Source organism: Pongo abelii, chromosome 18 (genome assembly GCF_028885655.2).
Source record: "Pongo abelii isolate AG06213 chromosome 18, NHGRI_mPonAbe1-v2.0_pri, whole genome shotgun sequence".
Taxonomy (NCBI): Eukaryota; Metazoa; Chordata; class Mammalia; order Primates; family Hominidae; genus Pongo; species Pongo abelii.
In genome coordinates this window covers 14,184,522-14,204,211 of record NC_072003.2, presented here as the reverse complement: position 1 = coordinate 14,204,211, position 19,690 = coordinate 14,184,522, and the positions used below count along the sequence as shown (strand labels likewise).

The 19,690-nt window shown below is 36.5% G+C and overlaps 1 protein-coding gene across 7 annotated transcripts in view; it reads left to right on the top strand.

The window, feature by feature from the left end:
- MRTFB (myocardin related transcription factor B) overlaps window positions 1-19,690 on the top strand; it is a 195,564-nt gene that overhangs the window by 56,698 nt on the left and 119,176 nt on the right. For all 7 annotated transcript variants that reach the window (XM_009250486.4, XM_024241390.3, XM_054533491.2 and 4 more), the window contains one exon: window positions 13,923-14,139. In XM_009250486.4, the coding sequence (XP_009248761.3) occupies window positions 13,986-14,139 (154 nt within the window). In that variant the 5' untranslated portion in view covers window positions 13,923-13,985. The remainder of the gene's footprint in view (window positions 1-13,922; window positions 14,140-19,690) is intronic.

The following is a 19,690-nucleotide window of genomic DNA, read 5'->3' as shown; positions in this document are numbered from 1 at the left end:
ACAGCTCTGAAAACCACCTCCCTGAAGATAAGGCTTAGGGATGTTTATGGTTGAGGAAGTGAGGTGGTCTAAGGCATGGGGAAAAATGAAGTAAGAGGTTCATTCTGTGCAAGCGTAGTTGGGTTTCATGCCATTTCATAGGACGTATGTGCCAAAAATGGCATTAGCGTGATCTGAGAGTGGAGTTTTTGGCCTCTCTGACCTCAAAAGGTCACCTCTTAGGTTCTTAACACAGGCCCAGTTGAAGGGTTGGTGGTCTCGACCAGTTGGAACTGGGCAGGAACTGGCCCAAATTCCTGGAAAACAACTGAAATGACCGTTACTTTGATGACCTATGATGTTATCTTTAACATAGCCAGTGAAGTTTCAGTGTTTAGCAGTAATGCCTTCACCTACTGCGGCCTTCAGCTTCTTAGAAAAAAGAAAACAACAGCAACAGCAACAAAAAGCAAGTGACCAAAAGCAAGCAGGACAGGCAGACCTGACCAAGTTAACCCCCTGCTTTCGTTAGCGACAGATCTTAGATATCGTTCCATATCAGTATCACCTGGAGAGAGCTTCCTCATTCTTGCTTATAACTGCATAGTATTATATTGTATGAATGTACAACAATTTAACCCATCTCCTATTGATCATGACTAGAGTTACTTCTAGTCATTTGCTATTAAAAACCGTATTGCAATAATCTTGTACAGTATCATTGTTTTAATTATTTGTAATTTGTGTATCATAAAATTCACTATTTTTGGCATAAGTTCTAGGTTTTGACAAACACACAAAGACATGTAACCACCACAACCAAGATATAGAACAGTTCCATCACCCAAAAATCCCCTTGTTATCAGCCCCATTCCTGGCAGCCACTACTGTGTTCTCTATCCCTGTAGCTTTGGCTTTCCCAGCATATCCAAGTATTGAAGCCCTTTCAGTACAACTTCTTTCACTTAGCATAATGCGTTTGAGATTCAGGCATGTTGTTTCACCTATCAGTGGTTCATTCCTCTTATTACTCAGTAGTATTCCATTGGATGCGTGTGCCATAGTTGTTTATTCCAATCCATTTAGGTCATTTGGGTTGTTTCCAGTTTGGGACAATTATGAATATAGCTGTTAGGAACATTTGCACACAGATACAAAATATCTTTTTGTAAAGCAGCCTTACTGAGGTGTCATTTACATACCATAAGATTCGCTTATTTAAAGTATAAAATTTGATTTTTTTTGGTAAATTTAGAGTTGTACAGTCATCACTTTTGAGTCTTAAAATTTCATCCATGTTGTATCATTATTTCTTTCCATTTTGTTGCTGAATATTATTTCATTAGGGTATACCACATTTTGTTTATCCATTCACTAGTTGATGGACATTTGAAGTTTTGGCTCTTTTGAATAATGCTGCCATGAACATTTGCCTGCAAATTTTCGGATGGACATATGTTTTTATTTCTCTTTGGTAGATACGTAGGAGTGGGATTGCTGGATCATATGGTAAAATTATGTTTAACATTTTAAGGAAATGCCAGCCTGTTTTCCAAAGTAGTGTTTTACATCCTCACCAGTGCTGTGCTAGGGTTCCTATTTCTCCACATCTTTGCCAACACTTGCTTTTGTCTCTCTTTTTAGTATCTCACACCCACCAGTAGGTTTTAATTGCATTTCCCTAATAACTGATTATGTTGAACATTTATTCATGTGCTCATTAGTCATGCATATGTCTTCTTTAGTGAAACGGTTTTTGTTTTTTGAGATGGAGTTTCGCTCTGTTGCCCGGGCTGAAGTGCAGTGGTGTGATCTCGGCTCACTGCAACCTCCTCCTCCTGTGTTCAAGCGATTCTCCTGCCTCAGCCTCCTGAGTAGCTGGGAACACAGGCTCACACCACCATGCCCAGCTAATTTTTTTGTATTTTTAGTAGAGACGGGATTTTGCTATGTTCACTAGGCTGGTCTTGCACTGCTAGCCTCCAGTGATCTGCCCACCTCGGCCTCCCAAGGTGCTGGGATTACTGGTGTGAGCCACCGCATCTGGCCTAATGAAATGTTTATTCAAATCCTTTACCCATTTTTAAATTGGGGTTTTTATCTTTTTTTCTTTATATTCTGGATACAAGTCCTTATCAAATAATTGATTTGCAAAACGCCACAGAATCCTTTGTTCTTACTAAGGGGTCAGTAGTTTTGTCTAAAATAAACACTTCTCATTTGTTTTATGTCTTTTGTCAATTTCTAAAGTTCTGAAACCGTTGTTTTTGACAATTTTGTCCTATTTTACACTACCCTTGGGAAGAAGATTTGCTACCTGCAGTTTCATTTTGAATATATAAATTCCTAGAAAATCAATTCCTGGGTCAAAGGATTAATGCGTTTGTAATTTTAATAGATGTTGGCAAATTTTTCTCCATAAAAAGAAAATTTATATTCCTCTAATATGTGAGTTATAGCCCAGACTTGCCAGTGGTGTATGTTATTAAACTTTCAGAATTTTGCCAATACTGTATACGTGAAAATTCATTTTGATTGGTGAAACTACTGTAATAGTAGCTACTTGTATGTGTACATTTAATCTTTATAATAATCCATGAGTTAGGCACTGTATTAGTTCATTCTCATGCTGCTAATAAAGACATACCCAAGACTGGGTGATTTATAAAGGAAAGAGCATGGTGCTGGGGAGGCCTCAGGAAACTTATACAATCATGGCGGAAGGGGAAGCAAACACATCCTTCTTCACGGAACAGCAGGAGAGAGAACAATGAGCAAAGAGGGAAAAACACCTTATAAAATTATCAGATCTCATGAGAAGTCACTAACTATCACAAGAACGGCAGCATGGGGATAACTGCCCCCATGATTTGGTTACCTTCCACTGGGTCCCTCCCGTGACACGTGGGGATTATGGGAACTACAATTCAAGGTGAGATTTGGGTGGGGACACAGCCAAACCATATCATGTGCTATGATCCAAGCTTATATATGGGGAATTAAGCTTTATTGAGGTTATACATTGCTCAAGTTCATATAATTTATTAGTGATAGTACTGGGTTTTGTCCCCATATCTAACTCCAAAACATGAACTCTGAACTGATACCTTATACTATACTCTCTCTGTTGTGGAAAAGGATTTCAAAATTCATCTAATATAAATTCAAACCAAATTAGTAAGAGCCTCATCAGTGGGTGAGGCAATCACAATCTCATACTTAAGAGAATGTAAACTGTTTTTTTTTTTTTTTAGCTAATTTAGGATAGCATGACCAGAATTGTGAGTAGATGCAAAAGTTCATGGATGTGCATTTGGTGATGGTTTCTTAGGTATGACATCAAAAGTACAAGCAACCAAAGAAAAAAATAGAAAAATTTGACTTAATCGAAATTAAATTTTTTTTGTCTGTCAAAGCACATTATCAAGAAATGAAAAGTCAACCCACAGAATGGGAGAAAATATTTGCAAATCTATAAGGATCTAGTATCCATTAGACTTACATATAATGAAAGAAAAAACTGTTCTAACTCAACAATGAAAACACAATCACCCTATATAAAAATGGGTATTTCTGTAAATAAGATATATAAATGGCCAATAAGACATGAAAATAAATTCAACATCATTAGTCATTAGGGAAATGCAAATCAAAACCACAATGAGTTACCACTTTACATTCACAAGGATAGCTATAATTTTTTTTTAAAAAAAGAATGTGGAGAAGTTGGAACCCCAACTTTTGCTGGTGGGAATGTAAAATGGTATAGTCACTGTGGACAGCAGTTGGGCATTCTCTCAAATGGTTACACATAGACTTACCCTATGACCCAGCAATTCCACTCTTATGTGTATACCCAAGAGAATGGAAAAAATATATACACACAAAAACGTGTGTACTCATTTCATAGCAACATTCGTAGTAGCCAGAAGGTGGAAACAATCCAAAGTCTATCATCTGATGAATGGGTAAACAAAAGGTGGTAAATTCATGCAATGAAATATTACTCAACCATAAAAAGGAGTAAAATATTGATACTTGGACAATATAGAGGAATCTTGAAAATATTATGTTAAATGAAAGAAAATACACACAAAAGGCCACATATTCTATGATTCTATTTATGTGAAATGTCTGGGACAGACAAATCCATAGAGACAGAAAGTAGATTAGTGGTTGCCAGGGGCTGAGGGAGAGATTAAGAAATGACTGCTGTGCTGATGGGTACAGGATTTTTTTTTTTTTTAGATGTGATGAGAATGTTCTGGATTTGGATAGTGATGGTTACACACCTTCTGAATATATTAAAAGACAACCAAATTTTACACTTTAAGATGGTTAAGAACCCGAAAGTATTTTGAAGGACTTTGATAAAATTAGAATAGATGATCTCATATTTAACTAATAGTGTTAGAAACTTATATTTCTACTACCTGATAAAGTGCTTTTGTGAAACTCTGAAGATTAACTTTTATTTGGTATGTACTCTGAGCTGTTGTCTCAAGAGTACAATATTAACACATTTTACAAGAAGTTAAACAGTAATGAAATAATATCTTAGTTGTAATTTGTATTAACAGACTCCAGAAAACTTAAAAAGACCCAGGTTTCTGATTTGAGCTGCCCCTGGAATTAAGTATTTTTTTAAATGCTTCGTGGCAGAAGCTCTCTTAGCCATCTGCCTCTTGACCAGCTTTCTGGATTACCAACTCTCTCCATTCCCTTTGTTTCAGGACATGCTGAGTGGTTATGGCCAGGAGGTGCACTAAGGTCTGGTGATGTAGTTCTGTTCTGACTAATTGAGTTGTGTCCTAACCAAAAGTCAGCTGTGTTTGTTCCTAAATCTGTTTATGCCAGTCGTAGTAATTTAACTAAATATTATGTAAACTGACAAAATATGAATGCAAAAAAATTTAGATGTTTAGAAACAAAGATATGTTGCTTAAATAATACTACAATATATCAGGTATGGGTGAGAAACTAAAAATATTGGGTTAAAATTGTAAAATATAGATGCATTCTGTACTCAGAGTCTTTTCAATTTTTTCTCTACTTTAAAGAAGCAAAAACTCGAAGTCATAGACAGTGGTGGCTTGTGCCAGAAGACCAGCACATCTGTAAAGAGACAAGAGATAGCCTTGACCCTGTATCAGAAGGCTGGCAAATGAACTGATGTTTATGCACTCTAATTCAAGAAAAATGTTTTCAGATTTGTGTGTATCATTTTTAATGACTTCTCTTTAAACTTAGTTTTTCAGTTTACCAACCAACTGGCATGACTCATCAGGATTTCTGACTCTGGCTAATTAAGTGCCAAAGAACAGAATTACAAATTAGGGGACTCATGGTCCCACTACTGCACTTAGTCATAATGTCTTAGACAAGTAAATCAAACTTCATTTTTTTCATGTATTTTAAACATAAATTCCATTGATTCCTAATAGCAAAAGTTAAACACTGGAAAACAAAGTCTTCCCTTTTTTTAGATTCCCTTTCTCTTTCCCTTTCTTTCTTTCATCTCTTCCCTTTGTCCTCTTCCCTTCTGCTTTTTCTCCTTGCCTTAGAGAACTTGGAAATAGGAGTACAATATATTTTTTATCTGTTAAATAAAATATTTGTTTACTCTGTTTATAAACATTTACTTCTTAGCATTTAAATCATGCTAATTATAATTCAACAAAATTACAGTTTGTTTTTAACCCAATAATTGCCAAATATGGAAATCATCCTTGCTTAAAATTAATCCTCTAATCAATTCTTATTCTCTGAAATTCATTCATTATGAATACACTTAAAAACATAGTTGTTCAAACTGAAAAGACTTGGGTTTTGGCCATTTTACTTGGAGAACAAATAACATTTTCTAATTCCTTGTCTTTTTATGTAGTAATTTAAAAGCTACATGTGTTTGAAACTTCTGCTAGTTCAAATTTTTATAGACGGATTATAATGAATATTTCAAAAAATGGTGTTTAAGTGTTATAGTACTTACTAAGAATGTATCATGTTGGAGGGTTAGTGTGCAGTTTGCTCTATGTTGTGTTCATTTGAAAGTTATTCCTCTAGTGAACAAGTTAAATGAACTCTCACGTTGGCATTCTTAGAACTATAATAGCCACTTCCAGCACAGGAATGTTATATAACTTTTTCTATACAGTGTATTGTCAGTATTTGCTATTTTTATAGTATATTTTTTTCTGTATACTTAATGGCTACGCATAAAAATCCAACAGCTACAAATAAAAACTCTGCTTAGAAGTTGTTTATTCCAAAGAATTATAACCTAGCATCAAAAAGATGTCCTATTTATACGTAGTGCATCTACTACCGTAGATTTCATTTTCTTCCTCTCTGAAGTTTAATTCCAGTCATGCTTTCAGCGTTTTGCAAAATGGAACAAGAGGAGAGCGTTTCCTTCATCGGCCATGAAGCTCCTGTTAAGCACTAAAGTGTGGTAACTGCCTGTTTGACTAGGTCTTGCCCCCTTTGAGAGCAGGGATCATGACTGGTTCATCATTGGAAGCCCAGTGCCCAGCACAGTGCCTAATAATGTAGGCCTTCAGTACACATCTTAAGGATTTGTACAAATGGATTTTTTTCACAACCTCATGTCCCTCTTTCCCATCTCCCTCCACCCCACTCCCCAACATCTCTCTCTCCCAATTCTTTGCCCCAATTTATTTGCATTTTGGCACATACATACCATGTTATCAGGGCAGGAATATGAGCTCTGAAGTTGGAAACATGGCTTTGATGTTAGTGTCTTAAGTTTGTTTAATCTTTCCAAGCCTTGGCTTTCTCATCTATAAAATGGGAATGTTGATACCCAGAGAGGGGTCATTAAGGCAAAATTAAGGAAAGTCTAGATTAGATTTAGTGTCAAGCTGAGTAAATATTCTTCCCATCTCTTCTTTTCAGTTGTCATTTCCATTTTTTTAAATTAGGAAACTAGGTCTCTAAGAGAGAAATGATTTGCCTGAAGTCAAATGGCTCTCTCTCCAGCCATACCCTTTTTTCAGCGTTCTGGCCTTGGAGACCTGTAGTTTCTCCAATTGAACACTCTTTGTGAGTAGCCCCTCACTACTTACACCTGCCTTGGTGTTAATGATACCACCAGCCTTTCCAACTGCCCAAATCTGGAAACCTCAGCCATCCTCAACTCTTTAACCTTTACCTTGCAAATGGGCCATCCTCAAGCCTTGACATTTTGTCTTTTCAATAGTACAATCATGCACCACATAACATTGGTCCCATACAATTATAATGCTTTATTTTTCCTGTACCTTTTCTATGTCTAGAGACACACATACTTACCATTGTGTTACAGTCACCTGTAACAGGTGCAGCATTCAGCACAGTAACATGCTGTACAGGTTTTTGTAGCCTGGGAGCCATAGGCTATGCCCTGCAGCCTAGGAGTGTAGTAGGCTGTACCATCTAGGGTTGTGTAAGTGCACACTGTGGTGTGCACAAAACGAAATCATCTAACAAAGCATTTCTCAGAGGGTATCCCTGTCATTAAGCATGACTATATTTGAATTTATTCCTGTTTCTTCGTTTCCACTGTCTTCGTTCCTCAGCATTTCAGCATGAGACTTTATCAGTAACTGGTCTCTGTCAGAATTATCTTTTTAAAATACAAAATCAATCATATCACTGGTTTTTAGAGTCCACATTCCTTTACAATTGTGCTTTACTGCACCAGCCTTATCTTCTACCACTCTGTGTCATGTCCTCTACACTGGCCCCATCCAGCTTTTTGCTGTTAGGTGATCTCTGTTTATGCTGCTTTCCTTTTACTGATGAGAAAAACTCTGTGTCTGGTGAACTCCTACTCATCCTTGAAGACTTCCCTAACTTACCCCAATACAATTAGACATTTAATTCTTTAGGTTCCTAAATAGAGGCCAGGCACGGTGGCTCATGCCTGTAATTCCAGCACTTTGGGAGGCCGAAGTGGGTGGATCACTTGAGGTCAGGAGTTCGAGACAAGCCTGGCCAACATGGTGAGATCCCTGTCTCTACTAAAAATACAGAAATTAGCCGGGCGCAGTTGTGGTGCCTGTAATCCCAACTACTTGGGAGGCTGAGGCACTAGAATCACTTGAACCTGGGAGGTGGAGGCTGCAGTGAGCCAAGACTGTGCCACTGCACTCCAGCCTGGGTGACAGAGCGAGACTCTGTCTCAAAAAAAAAAGTTCCTAAATAGCACTTTGTACCTACTTATCCTACTTATGTTCTACTACTTTTCACATGTGTATTAATAATTGCCTTTGACCTCTCTTCCCACTCATTGGGCAAATGATTTATCCTCTGTGTAAGACGAGAGGTTCAGCTAGACCATTGATTCTCAATGCTTGGTACACAGTCGGATCACTCTGTCCCAAACCAATTGTAGCAGAATCTCTGGAGATTCCCCACCAACAACCCCTACCCATCAGGGATTTTTTTTTAAACCTCCCCAAATTATTATCATATTGTGAGGAGAGTTGAGAAGCACTTGTGAACACATATTAGCACTGATTTGGGGACTACCTTATCCCAGTAGCCCAGTATATTTTAAAATATAAGATAATTATTATTGGTTCTATCTTGACTCCATTCAAAAAAATTAGTGAATGAATAGATGAAAAATGAAAGTGTAATGCCTCTTGGGTTTTTTTTCCCCCCTGTATTTTTTTCCGCTACCTCTGGCATAGTATCTCACAATGAACTGGTTTGTTTTTTGAGAGAAGTTGTATCCCAGGTTGATCTTACAGTATTATGCTGTACTTTTACTTAATGCTGGATAAATGTTGGCTTTGTTTCATTTTGAACTGCAGTTACATTATTGGGATTTGTAAGATAGTAACTTTCTTCATTCGTGCTGTCAGTTCTAGACAAATTAATATTTTATCACAATTTGTCCAGTGAAAGCTAAGTGATTGTTTTACTTTTGTAACTAAATTATGGCCCAGTGAGGTAATCTGTTCTAGTGCCATTTCTTTAATGTCTCAATTATTGACTACTATACAGAGAGTAGTCAATTCTATGTGTGATATTGGATCTTATTTTCAGAAGAAAATCATCAAGTAGTTAAGTAGACCTTAAGGTGACAGCTTGCAAAATGTCAGAGTAGATTTAGTCTATACCCTCTGAAAAATGTTCATGAATATTAAGTTAAAATTTTTTGAAAACTTAATCTTTGCCTTTGCTACATTTTATAAAGATTTCCTTAGCTTATAATTTTCATAATTGGGAGGGATGTGTGGGAGTTTAAGGTGAGCATAAAGTCAAGCCATAATAGGTTGAAAAAATTCTTCAGTATGAAGAACAGGTAATACTGCATGAAAATATTTTTTAAAATCTATGCCTAAAGGATCTTCCAAATCATTAGCACTGATGTTCAGAGCTTGTACGTCTTTCAATTATAAGGGCATTATGGTACTTGTATCTTAGAATTAATTTGATGTGAAACAGATTTTATTTTGTATGAATAAATAATTTGAAATGAAAATTCATAGTTTTGAAAAAGCCTAGGAGTTGTATTTTAATATTCCTTAGTGAAATAAGTAATTTGACATGCAGATTCACTTAACATCTTTTTTGAAGTCTACTTTATTTGATATTAATATTGTCATCACAGGCTTCTTGGAATTCCTGTTTGCATGACCTGTCTTTTTTCTATCCATTTTCCACCCTATTTGTGTCTTCATATTTAAAGTATGTCACTTATATACATACATTTATAGACTTAAAAATTTATTCTGTCTCTTTTAATTAGAGTGTTGAGACCATTTACATTTAATGTAATTATTGATAAGTTTGGATTTAGGTCTATTTTGCTATTTGTTTTCTGCTTGTCCCATCTCTTTTTAGTTATTCATCTTTTCCTTCTTTTGGGTTAATTGGGTATTTTTAAGAATGCGATGTTTTAGCTAAAACTATTTGTATTTTTTAAATAGTTGTTTTAAGTAGTTGCATACGATCTTCTCAGTCTACTTAAGTTAAAATTACACTGTTTTCTTATGATGTATGGGAAAGTAAAGACACTGAAGATATTTACCCCTCTTTCATCTTTTATGCTATAGTTGTCATGTATATTGCATCTACATGTAGTGTAAACCTCACAACAGGGTGTTATAATTTTTGCTTTGAATGATGATAATGTAGAATATATATAGAAATAATATAGAAATTCAGAAGAAAAGCTAGTCTTTAGTTTTTTTATCTACACATTTACTATTCCTGATGCTTTTCATTTCTGAAATCTAAGTTTTTATCTGGTATCACTTCTCTTTAGTCTAAGTAAGTTTTTAAAGAATTTCTTGTAGTGTGGATCTGCTGGTGACAATTTTGCCTTCAGTATTAAAGGATATTTCCATTGGATATATAGTTCAGATTGACAGTTGTAGAGACTCCAGATTCTGTTAGGTTTCTTCTTAAGAGTGGTGTTTTGTTAAGAGCAGGCAGTCAAGTTTGCTGAACTCTTGCAAGCTGTCTTTTCTTTGGTGGACAGCACCTGAGATCTCAGTTCAGTTCTTTTTGCCTTAGCTGGGCTGCATGGAGTCTGCCCTGCATGTGTATAGTTAAGAGATCAGCCAGAGACTTGGAACACAGTGCATACCTCTGCCCCCCACCCCACTTTGCGGCTCGCTCGTTTTTGGGAACTAAATAGAAAGTCAAGTAATAGATCTATGTATGCATACTCAGTTGAATTTCAGCAAAGATGCAAAGGCAACTTAATAAAGACAATCTTGTGAACAAATGATGATAGAACAATCAGATATACATATGCCAAGAAAAGCCTGAAAAAAAGTTGATTCATACTTCACCACATAAATAAAAATTAACTCAAAATGGATCATAGACTTAAATGTAAAACGTAAAACTAGATCTAGAAGAAAACAGGAAGTAATCTTTATTACCTTGAGCTAATCAAAGATTTATTAGCTACAGCAACAAAAACATGATCCATAAAACAAAAAAAAATTGATCATTAGTGGATTTCATCAAATTAAAAATACTTTTCATAAAACACTATTAAGAACATACAAAATAGCCTGGGATAAAATACTTGTAAATCATATATCTGATAAAGCACTTATATCCAAAATATATTTTTAAAACTCTGAAAACTCAATAATAAGAAAATAAACCACCTAATTTAAAAAAAGAAATATTTGCTCAGATACTTACCTAAAGAAGATATAGGGATGGCAAATTAAAAGATGCACAGCATCATTAGTCACTCAGGAAATGCAAATTAAAACCATAATGAGATACTACTTGCCCATTAAAGTGACTGAAATGGAAAAGACTGACCATATGAAGTACCGAGGATGTGGAACAACTGGAATTCTCATACCCTGCTGGTAAGAATGTAAAGTGGTACAACCACTTTAGAAAACAGTTTGTCCTACCCATGAGCATGGAATGTTCTTCCATTTCTTTGTATCCTCTTTTATTTCATTGAGCAGTGGTTTGTAGTTCTCCTTGCAGAGGTCCTTCACGTCCCTTGTAAGTTGGATTCCTAGGTATTTTATTCTCTTTGAAGCAATTGTGAATGGGAGTTCACTCATGATTTGGCTGTCTGTTATTGTTGTATAAGAATGCTTGTGATTTTTGTATATTGATTTTGTATCCTGAGACTTTGCTGAAGTTGCTTATCAGCTTAAGGAGATTTTGGGCTGAGACGATGGGGTTTTCTAAGTATACAATCATGTCATCTGCAAACAGGGACAATTTGACTTCCTCTTTTCCTAATTGAATACCCTTTATTTCCTTCTCCTGCCTCATTGCCCTGGCCAGAACTTCCAACACTATGTTGAATAGAAGTGGTGAGAGAGGGCATCCCTGTCTTGTGCCAGTTTTCAAAGGGAATGCTTCCAGTTTTTGCCCATTCAGTATATTGGCTGTGGGTTTGTCATAGATAGCTCTTATTATTTTGAGATACGTCCCATCAATACCCAATTTATTGAGAGTTTTTAGCATGAAGGGTTGTTGAATTTTGTCAAAGGCCTTTTCTGCATCTATTGAGATAATCATGTGGTTTTTGTCTTTGGTTCTGTTTATATGCTGGATTACATTTATTGATTTGCGTATATTGAACCAGCCTTGCATCCCAGGGATGAAGCCCACTTGATCATGGTGGATAAGCTTTTTAATGTCCTACTGGATTCGGTTTGCCAGTATTTTATTGAGGATTTTTGCATCAATGTTCATCAAGGATACTGGTCTAAAATTCTCTTTTTTGGTTGTGCCTCTGCCCGGCTTTGGTATCAGGATGATGCTGGCCTCATAAAATGAGTTAGGGAGTATTCCCTCTTTTTCTATTGATTGGAATAATTTCAGAAGGAATGGTACCAGCTCCTCCTTGTACCTCTGGTAGAATTCGGCTGTGAATCCATCTGGTCCTGGACTCTTTTTGGTTGGTAAGCTATTGATTATTGCCACAATTTCAGAGCCTGTCCAACAATGATAGACTGGACTAAGAAAATGTGGCACATATACACCATGGAATACTATGCAGCCATAAAAAATGATGAGTTCATGTCCTTTGTAGGGACATGGATGAAATTGGAAATCATCATTCTCAGTAAACTATCGCAAGAACAAAAAACCAAACACTGCATATTCTCACTCATAGGTGGGAATTGAACAATGAGAACACATGGACACAGGAAGGGGAACATCACACTCTGGGGACTGTTGTGGGGTGGGGGGAGGGGGAAGGGGGAAGGGATAGCATTAGGAGATATACCTAATGCTAAATGACTAGTTAATGGGTGCAGCACACCAGCATGGCACATGTATACATATGTAACTAACCTGCACATTGTGCACATGTACCCTAAAACTTAAAGTATAATAATAATAAAATTTAATTTAAAAAAAGGAAAACAGTTTGTCAGTTTCTTAAAAATTTAAACATAGAGCTGCCATGTGATCCAGCCATTTCACTCCTGTACAAGTATCTATATGGATACATGCTTTTACTTCTCTTGGGTAAATACAATCTTGGGATTTACCATTTGAATATTTGGTATTTACCCAAGAGAAGTGAAAGCACGTGTCCATATAGATACCTGTGCGGGAGCATTTGTAGCATCCTTATTTGTAATAGTCAAAAACTGGAAGCAACCCAGATGTCCATCAGTAGGTGAAAGGATGAACACACTGTGCTATGAAATGCTACTAAATGAGCAGACAACAAAGAATTTTATCGAATGTTTTGCCACTGCCATAACATGGACTGCCATAACATAACCTTCTAGCCTCCAGTAACAGTTTTCTGCTGTCAACTTTGTAGTCCTTAAGCCAGTGTCACATGTTTAGAATTTTTGTTGTATCTTTGGTACTTCTGTTGCTGATTTCCATATCAGTCAGAATGAGCCAGGTTTTACTGTGATAACAACCCCAAATTTCAGTGACTTAAAAGTTTGTTTCTCTGTCATGAACTGTATGTCCATTGTGGGTTAGCTGAAAGTTCTGTTTTCTGTTATTCTCACCCTGAGACTCAGGCTGATAGAAGTCATTGTCTGAAACCTTCCTGGTTGCTGTGAATGTTGACTAATTTAAACTTGCTTGATATATAGGATTTGAGATGAATTTTCAAGCCAGACTACTTCTTTATTTTCATCAGCATTCGTTGACTGTCTTTTCATTTTAGCATGCATTAAATCTTTAGTGCCACCAATGGCTATGACTTTCTTTAATCTGTGGTATTAAAAAATATACAAAATATATTTCAACTTTTATTTACCTTACAATTGCTTGTTTTTAGGTGGGAAGTATGTTATTCCTGTTAGATAAAGAACCTGAGGTCCAGAGAGGGTAAATGGATTAGTATGACCATACAGCAGTAAAACTGGACTAGAACCCAGGATTCCCGTTTTAATACTTTTGTGCAAATTGGAGAAACATAACTGCACCATCTCTTTACACATTCTTTATTTTGGCAGTGTCTTCAATAGGCCGCGTTTAAGAGGCGTCTTGCACTCCCTGTTGCCAGTGGCTGGAACACAATGGATCACACAGGGGCGATAGACACCGAGGATGAAGCGGGACCTTTAGCCCATCTTGCTCCAAGTCCTCAGAGTGAAGCTGTGGCTCATGAATTCCAGGAACTCTCCTTGCAGTCCAGTCAAAACTTACCCCCTCTGAACGAAAGGAAAAATGGTGAGTTCAGCATGTGCAGTGGGATCTTTGATTTACAGATTTCCCCTCTTTGGGAGCCCAGTTTATTCCTGTTTGGTAGTAATATTTTGGTCAGTTCAGCAGTCTGTCATGAAGGAGAACCCTGTAGAGATACTGGATGGTTTTTAATAACAGGCAGAATTTCACTTTCCATCCAGTTCTTTCATTATTTTCCCAGTAAGTATCTTTGGTAGTGACGTTACCTTTGGAAATAAACTTTAGATTTAGCCATTTTAGCACAAGCAGATGATTTCATGCTGGAATGGCATTGGAAAGTAGGTTCCTGTGCTGATGCCAGGGAAATAGATTGTGGATATGACTACATTCTCCTCCCACTTTCTCCATCTCCAGTGTGTTGCACCTTAATTTCAGAAGTGGCAAAGCTATCTCAGTGATGACTAAGAAGAAGTCAGGAACTTCTTATTTGAGTATTTATTATATTAATGGGTATTGGATATAGTCATATTCTCAGTCTTTGGCTGCCTCATCGTTGTCTACAAAATGAATATTTTCTATTCATTATCTGTTCAGGAAATTTTCATTGCTCACAGAGATACTCCAGAGTCTCCAGAAGACACAATACTGTCAATTTTTAACATAAACAAATAGAGATAGATGACATATACTTTTAATACTTAAGATACAAAATCTAACAAAGTAATGTTAAAATTTACAAACCACTCTAAGCATGCACATTAAAAAACAGAATTAAGGTTTTTTTCTGGAATTACTGTATCTTCCACAGTTCTGATGAGTCCTACACTCACAAGTATATTTGTAAATTTCAGTTTTTTAAAAGCCAGAAGAGATAAAACTGCTTTCCCTGCGGAGTACCTCATTATGTACCTTGTCACTTATTTTCCTGGGTCCTGAGTGTTTTCCAGTCCTCCTACTTATTAGACTTACCTTATTTAGGAAAGTGGATTAAAAAAACCATACATATACCACTCTTCTTAGGCCTTTAGTACATGTCTTTGGTATGTACTTGTTCTCCTTCAAATAAAATGTGTTTTGCTTTGTATCTGAATCTTGTTGCTACGCACAGCCCTTGACCATTTTGATAGGTTTTTTTTTTTGTTTTTTTTTGTTTTTTTTTTGAGACAGAGTCTCACTCTGTCACCCAGGCTGGAGTGCAGTGGCGTGATCTCTGGTCACTGCAATCTCCGCCTCTTAGGTTCAAGTGATTCTCCTGCCTCAGCCTCCTGAGTAGCTGGGATTACAGGCACGCATCACTATGCCCAGCTAATTTTTTGTATTTTAGTAGAGATGGGGGTTTCACCATGTTGGTCAGGCTGGTCTCGAACTTCTGACCTTGTGATCCACCTGCCTCGGCCTCCCAAAGTGCTGGGATTACAGGCCTGAGTCACAGCACCCGGCCAATTTTGATAGGTTTAAAGCAACATCTTAGCTTAGGTGCTGTCAAACCTTCAGGATGCTGTGGTTAACTCACTGGTGATGGCTTTTAAACCTTCCATCTTTTCTTTCTTTCTTTTTTTTTTTTTTTTTGAGATGGAGTCTCACTCTCTTGCCCAGGCTGGAGTGCAGTGGCACTATCTCGGCTCACTGCAGGCTCCGCCTCCTGGGCTCACACCATTCTCCTGCCTCAGCCTCCCAAGTAGCTGGGACTACAGGCGTCTGCCACCACGCCCAGCTAATTTTTTGTATTTTTAGTAGAGATACGGGATTTCACTGTGTTAGCCAGAATGGTTTTAATCTCCTGACCTCGTGATCCACCTGCCTCGGCCTCCCAAAGTGCTAGGATTGCAGGCGTGAGCCACCGCGCCCAGGTTAAACCTTCCGTCTTTTAAGAACCCACATTTACCTTAGACAGTAGCTGAGAGAATATAGCCACATTTACTGAAACATGACTAAGTGTGATCAGATTTACACAGTACACTTGGACCAGTATAATGTCCAAATTATTACCCTAAAAGAAAATAAGAGTTGAACTGTTATAAAATCAGAACACACAGTTGTGCACAATAATGGGTCTTCTGTAATGGGGAGGGAAGAGTGAGGAGACTTTATCCTTTATGGTCATTTACAGCAAAAGTTAATATGTATGCCAGAATATAAGGTGGCAAGCCCAAATATAGAGCAGTCTCCCCTTATAAACTTTTAAGGAAATAGATTAAATGGTAAAAATTTTAATTTATTAATGTAGTTACATTTTATGAAGCATTGCAATAATGTGGAAGGATTGCTTTAACCACTCTCATTGTTCATAAAACCATCCTACTCAAAGTCTATATGTGAATCTTTGTGGTCAGTGTTTTTATCAGTAGTAGAACCCCTGTGCATCATCCATCTAGCACTAATTTCCAGGGTGCATCTTCATTTCTGTCTCTTTGGTTTGAGTTACAGCAGCTTTGTAACATGTGCATGATTTGGCACTGAACATTTCTTTTTTTTTTTTTTCATTAGGCAAACATTTATTAAGCACTTAATATGTACAAGGGACAAGAGAGATGCATTTTTTAATATTGTCTTTGTTTAGTAACAGTCAAAATACCACACAGAAAATAATTTAAAACTTAACCACAATGTTATTATTGACCAATTGGGTTTAATACGTTTTCTTCAAAAGATGTTTGATATTTTGTAGGAGACAAAATAATTATTTAGCTTATGAGAAGATAGGGCATAATTTTGGAAATCCAGGCCTCTGAAGGATGGAGGTGCGTGTTTTAGACACAAAGAATCTTCCCGGTATCTTTGAATAAATCCATATTTGGTAGTACTGATTCTTTTTTTTTTTTTTTTTTAATACTTTAAGTTTTAGGGTACATGTGCACAACGTGCAGGTTAGTTACATATGTATACCTGTGCCATGTTGGTGTGCTGCACCCAGTAACTCATCATTTAACATTAGATATATCTCCAAATGCTATCCCTCCCGCCGGCACTGAAAATTTCATGTCTAAATCACAAGTACCATTCACAAAACAGTTTTTTTTTTTTAATTGTCTTAGTTATATACTCACAATCTCTATAACATAATACTTGTTTGATTTGTCATTGGTTGTTACATTTTATGGGGTCTAGTTTCTGTTTTAGAATTTTGCGTTTTTTTAAGCAGATAATGTATTCATGTGGTTTAAAATGTTATGATTACCTAGTGAAAAGGAGGTTACCCTCCCAATCTTGTCCCTTACCTGCACAGTTACTTTCCCGGAATTAACTGTTACTAGTGTTCTTTCTGAGAGAATAATATTTGACTACTTTTTAAAAAGCAGTTTTTAAAAGGCTACTTTGTAACAACACCAAACACTTTGCATTTTAAGGTTCTAACTGGGAATAATGTATTGATTTTTTTCTCTCTTCCTTTTTTTTTCTAATTCTGATTAAAATATTTCTGTAAACCTGAAAATAGCTTGAAAAGAAGTTGGTTTTTAAGCCAATGTGTTTTCTTCAAGAGTCCTTTTTTGTTCAATATGGAGTAAATGAAAGAACATCTCATATTCTGAGAAACTGTGCAAAGACTCCACTATGAGATTGTTCCCTCTTTTCTAATAAATGACTTCAGGAAGTTATTATAGAAGCCTTATTTTATATTCAGACATATAATTTCAGGCTCATGATATATTAACCTAATTTGCATATACATTCCAAGGCATAAAAGGCATCCTTATTTGGCTGTCAGAAATCTAGGTTTTTGGGGAAATGCTGCTCAAAGGATACAAATTTCAGTTAGATGGGAGGAATAAGTTCAAGAGATCTATTGCACAACATGGTAGCCAAGGTTAATAACAATGTATTGTATTGAAAATTGCTAAGATAGTAGATTTTAAGTGTTGTCACCACGAAAAAAATAGTAAACATTTGAAATAATGATGTGTTAATTCAATTGAGCAATTCCACAGTGCATACATATTTCAAAAAAAAGTACATGATAAATATATATAATTTTTGCTGGGCGCGGTGGCTCAAGCCTGTAATCCCAGCACTTTGGGAGGCCGAGGCAGGCAGATCACAAGGTCAGGAGATTGAGACCATCCTGGCTAACACAGTGAAACCCCATCTCTACTAAAAATACAAAAAATTAGCCGGGCATGGTGGCAGGTGCCTGTAGTCCCAGCTACTCCGGAGGCTGAGGCAGGAGAATGGCATGAACCCAGGAGGCGGAGCTTGCAGTGAGTCAAGATTGCACCACTGCACTCCATCCTGGGTGACAGAGCAAGACTCTGTCTCAAAAAAAAAACATATATATATACGTATATATACACATATATGAATATATATATACATATACGTATATATGTGTATATATACGTATATATATATAATTTCTGTCAGTTTCAAAATAAAAGCAAATGTATTAAAATTTTTTTAAATGTAAGTTTTTGACAGTTATGTGAGCAGAGTATATTCACATCAAGTAATATATAGATGAAAGGACCCTAACATTCTTACTTTAATGATTTTTTTCAGGCATGTTGTTCATTTTTTAGGTCTTCTTAATGCAGTGTTTAAGTCATACAAAATGCAGGTGTTGGCATCAAAATTAATCAATACAAAGTACTGTTTAAATATTATGAAATAAATAAGTTCAGATTTTTTTGGTGATTGTGTTTTATTGTTATTCCTAAACATTTGAATTTCACTTATTAGAATTATTTTCTGTTGAGGGAAAAATGGAGATATTTCAGTTTGGGATTAGTGTCTAAAAGGGTAATATATAATAGTTTATAAATACACTTTACAAGGAAAATGAAGTTGACGTTTAATGATTCCAGGATCTTCCCTTGTTTTACATTCATATTTCTGTTACTGATGGTAGTGGAGCGGCAGGATATTCCCACTACTGGAGCACATAGGGGAGATACTTAGTAAAGAGAAACTGGGATTTTCCTTTACCCTTGAATGTGACCAAAATAGTACCTCAAAGTAAAGCAGCCATATTTAGGCAATTAACTTTTCCTAACAAGTGAGGCCTTAATGAAGGAAAATGGATATGCAGAAACACATGCATAATCTACCTTTACTAAAACAATGCATATACAGGGGATTGAGCTTCATTTTAACATTTTAAATACACGTTAGATCCATCTTTCTCACGATTTGCATTCCTTCACATGAGCAGACTGGGAATAAAAAGGAAACCAGTCAAAAGAATAGGACTTTAGTGTTTAAATTGGAAAAGCTCAACAAGGAAAGACAAAGTGGGTAGAAACAACATCACTGAAAGAGCTGCAGCCTTTTGCCTGTGCCTACACTCTGAGGGGACCCTGCGGGAGAAGCTGTTCCTTCCTGAGGTCGTGTGCAAGACTGGTAAGCTGACAGGCAGAGCAACCCTCAGGGATGCTGGCTGGTGAATTTAAGGTTTTAAGTCATTGCCAGTATTATTACAGAGTAAGCAGAGAAGTTAATATAGATTTTCATTTTTAAAAACTGTTTGGTATTTTAATACTTTATGGTATGTCTTGAGTCCAGGTACTTTTAAGGTGAGGAGCAGTCATGTTGACATGGTCACAGAAATAGCACAGGCCAGCTGATCTAGACTTTTGTAAAATCAGTATCATCTACCTCCCTC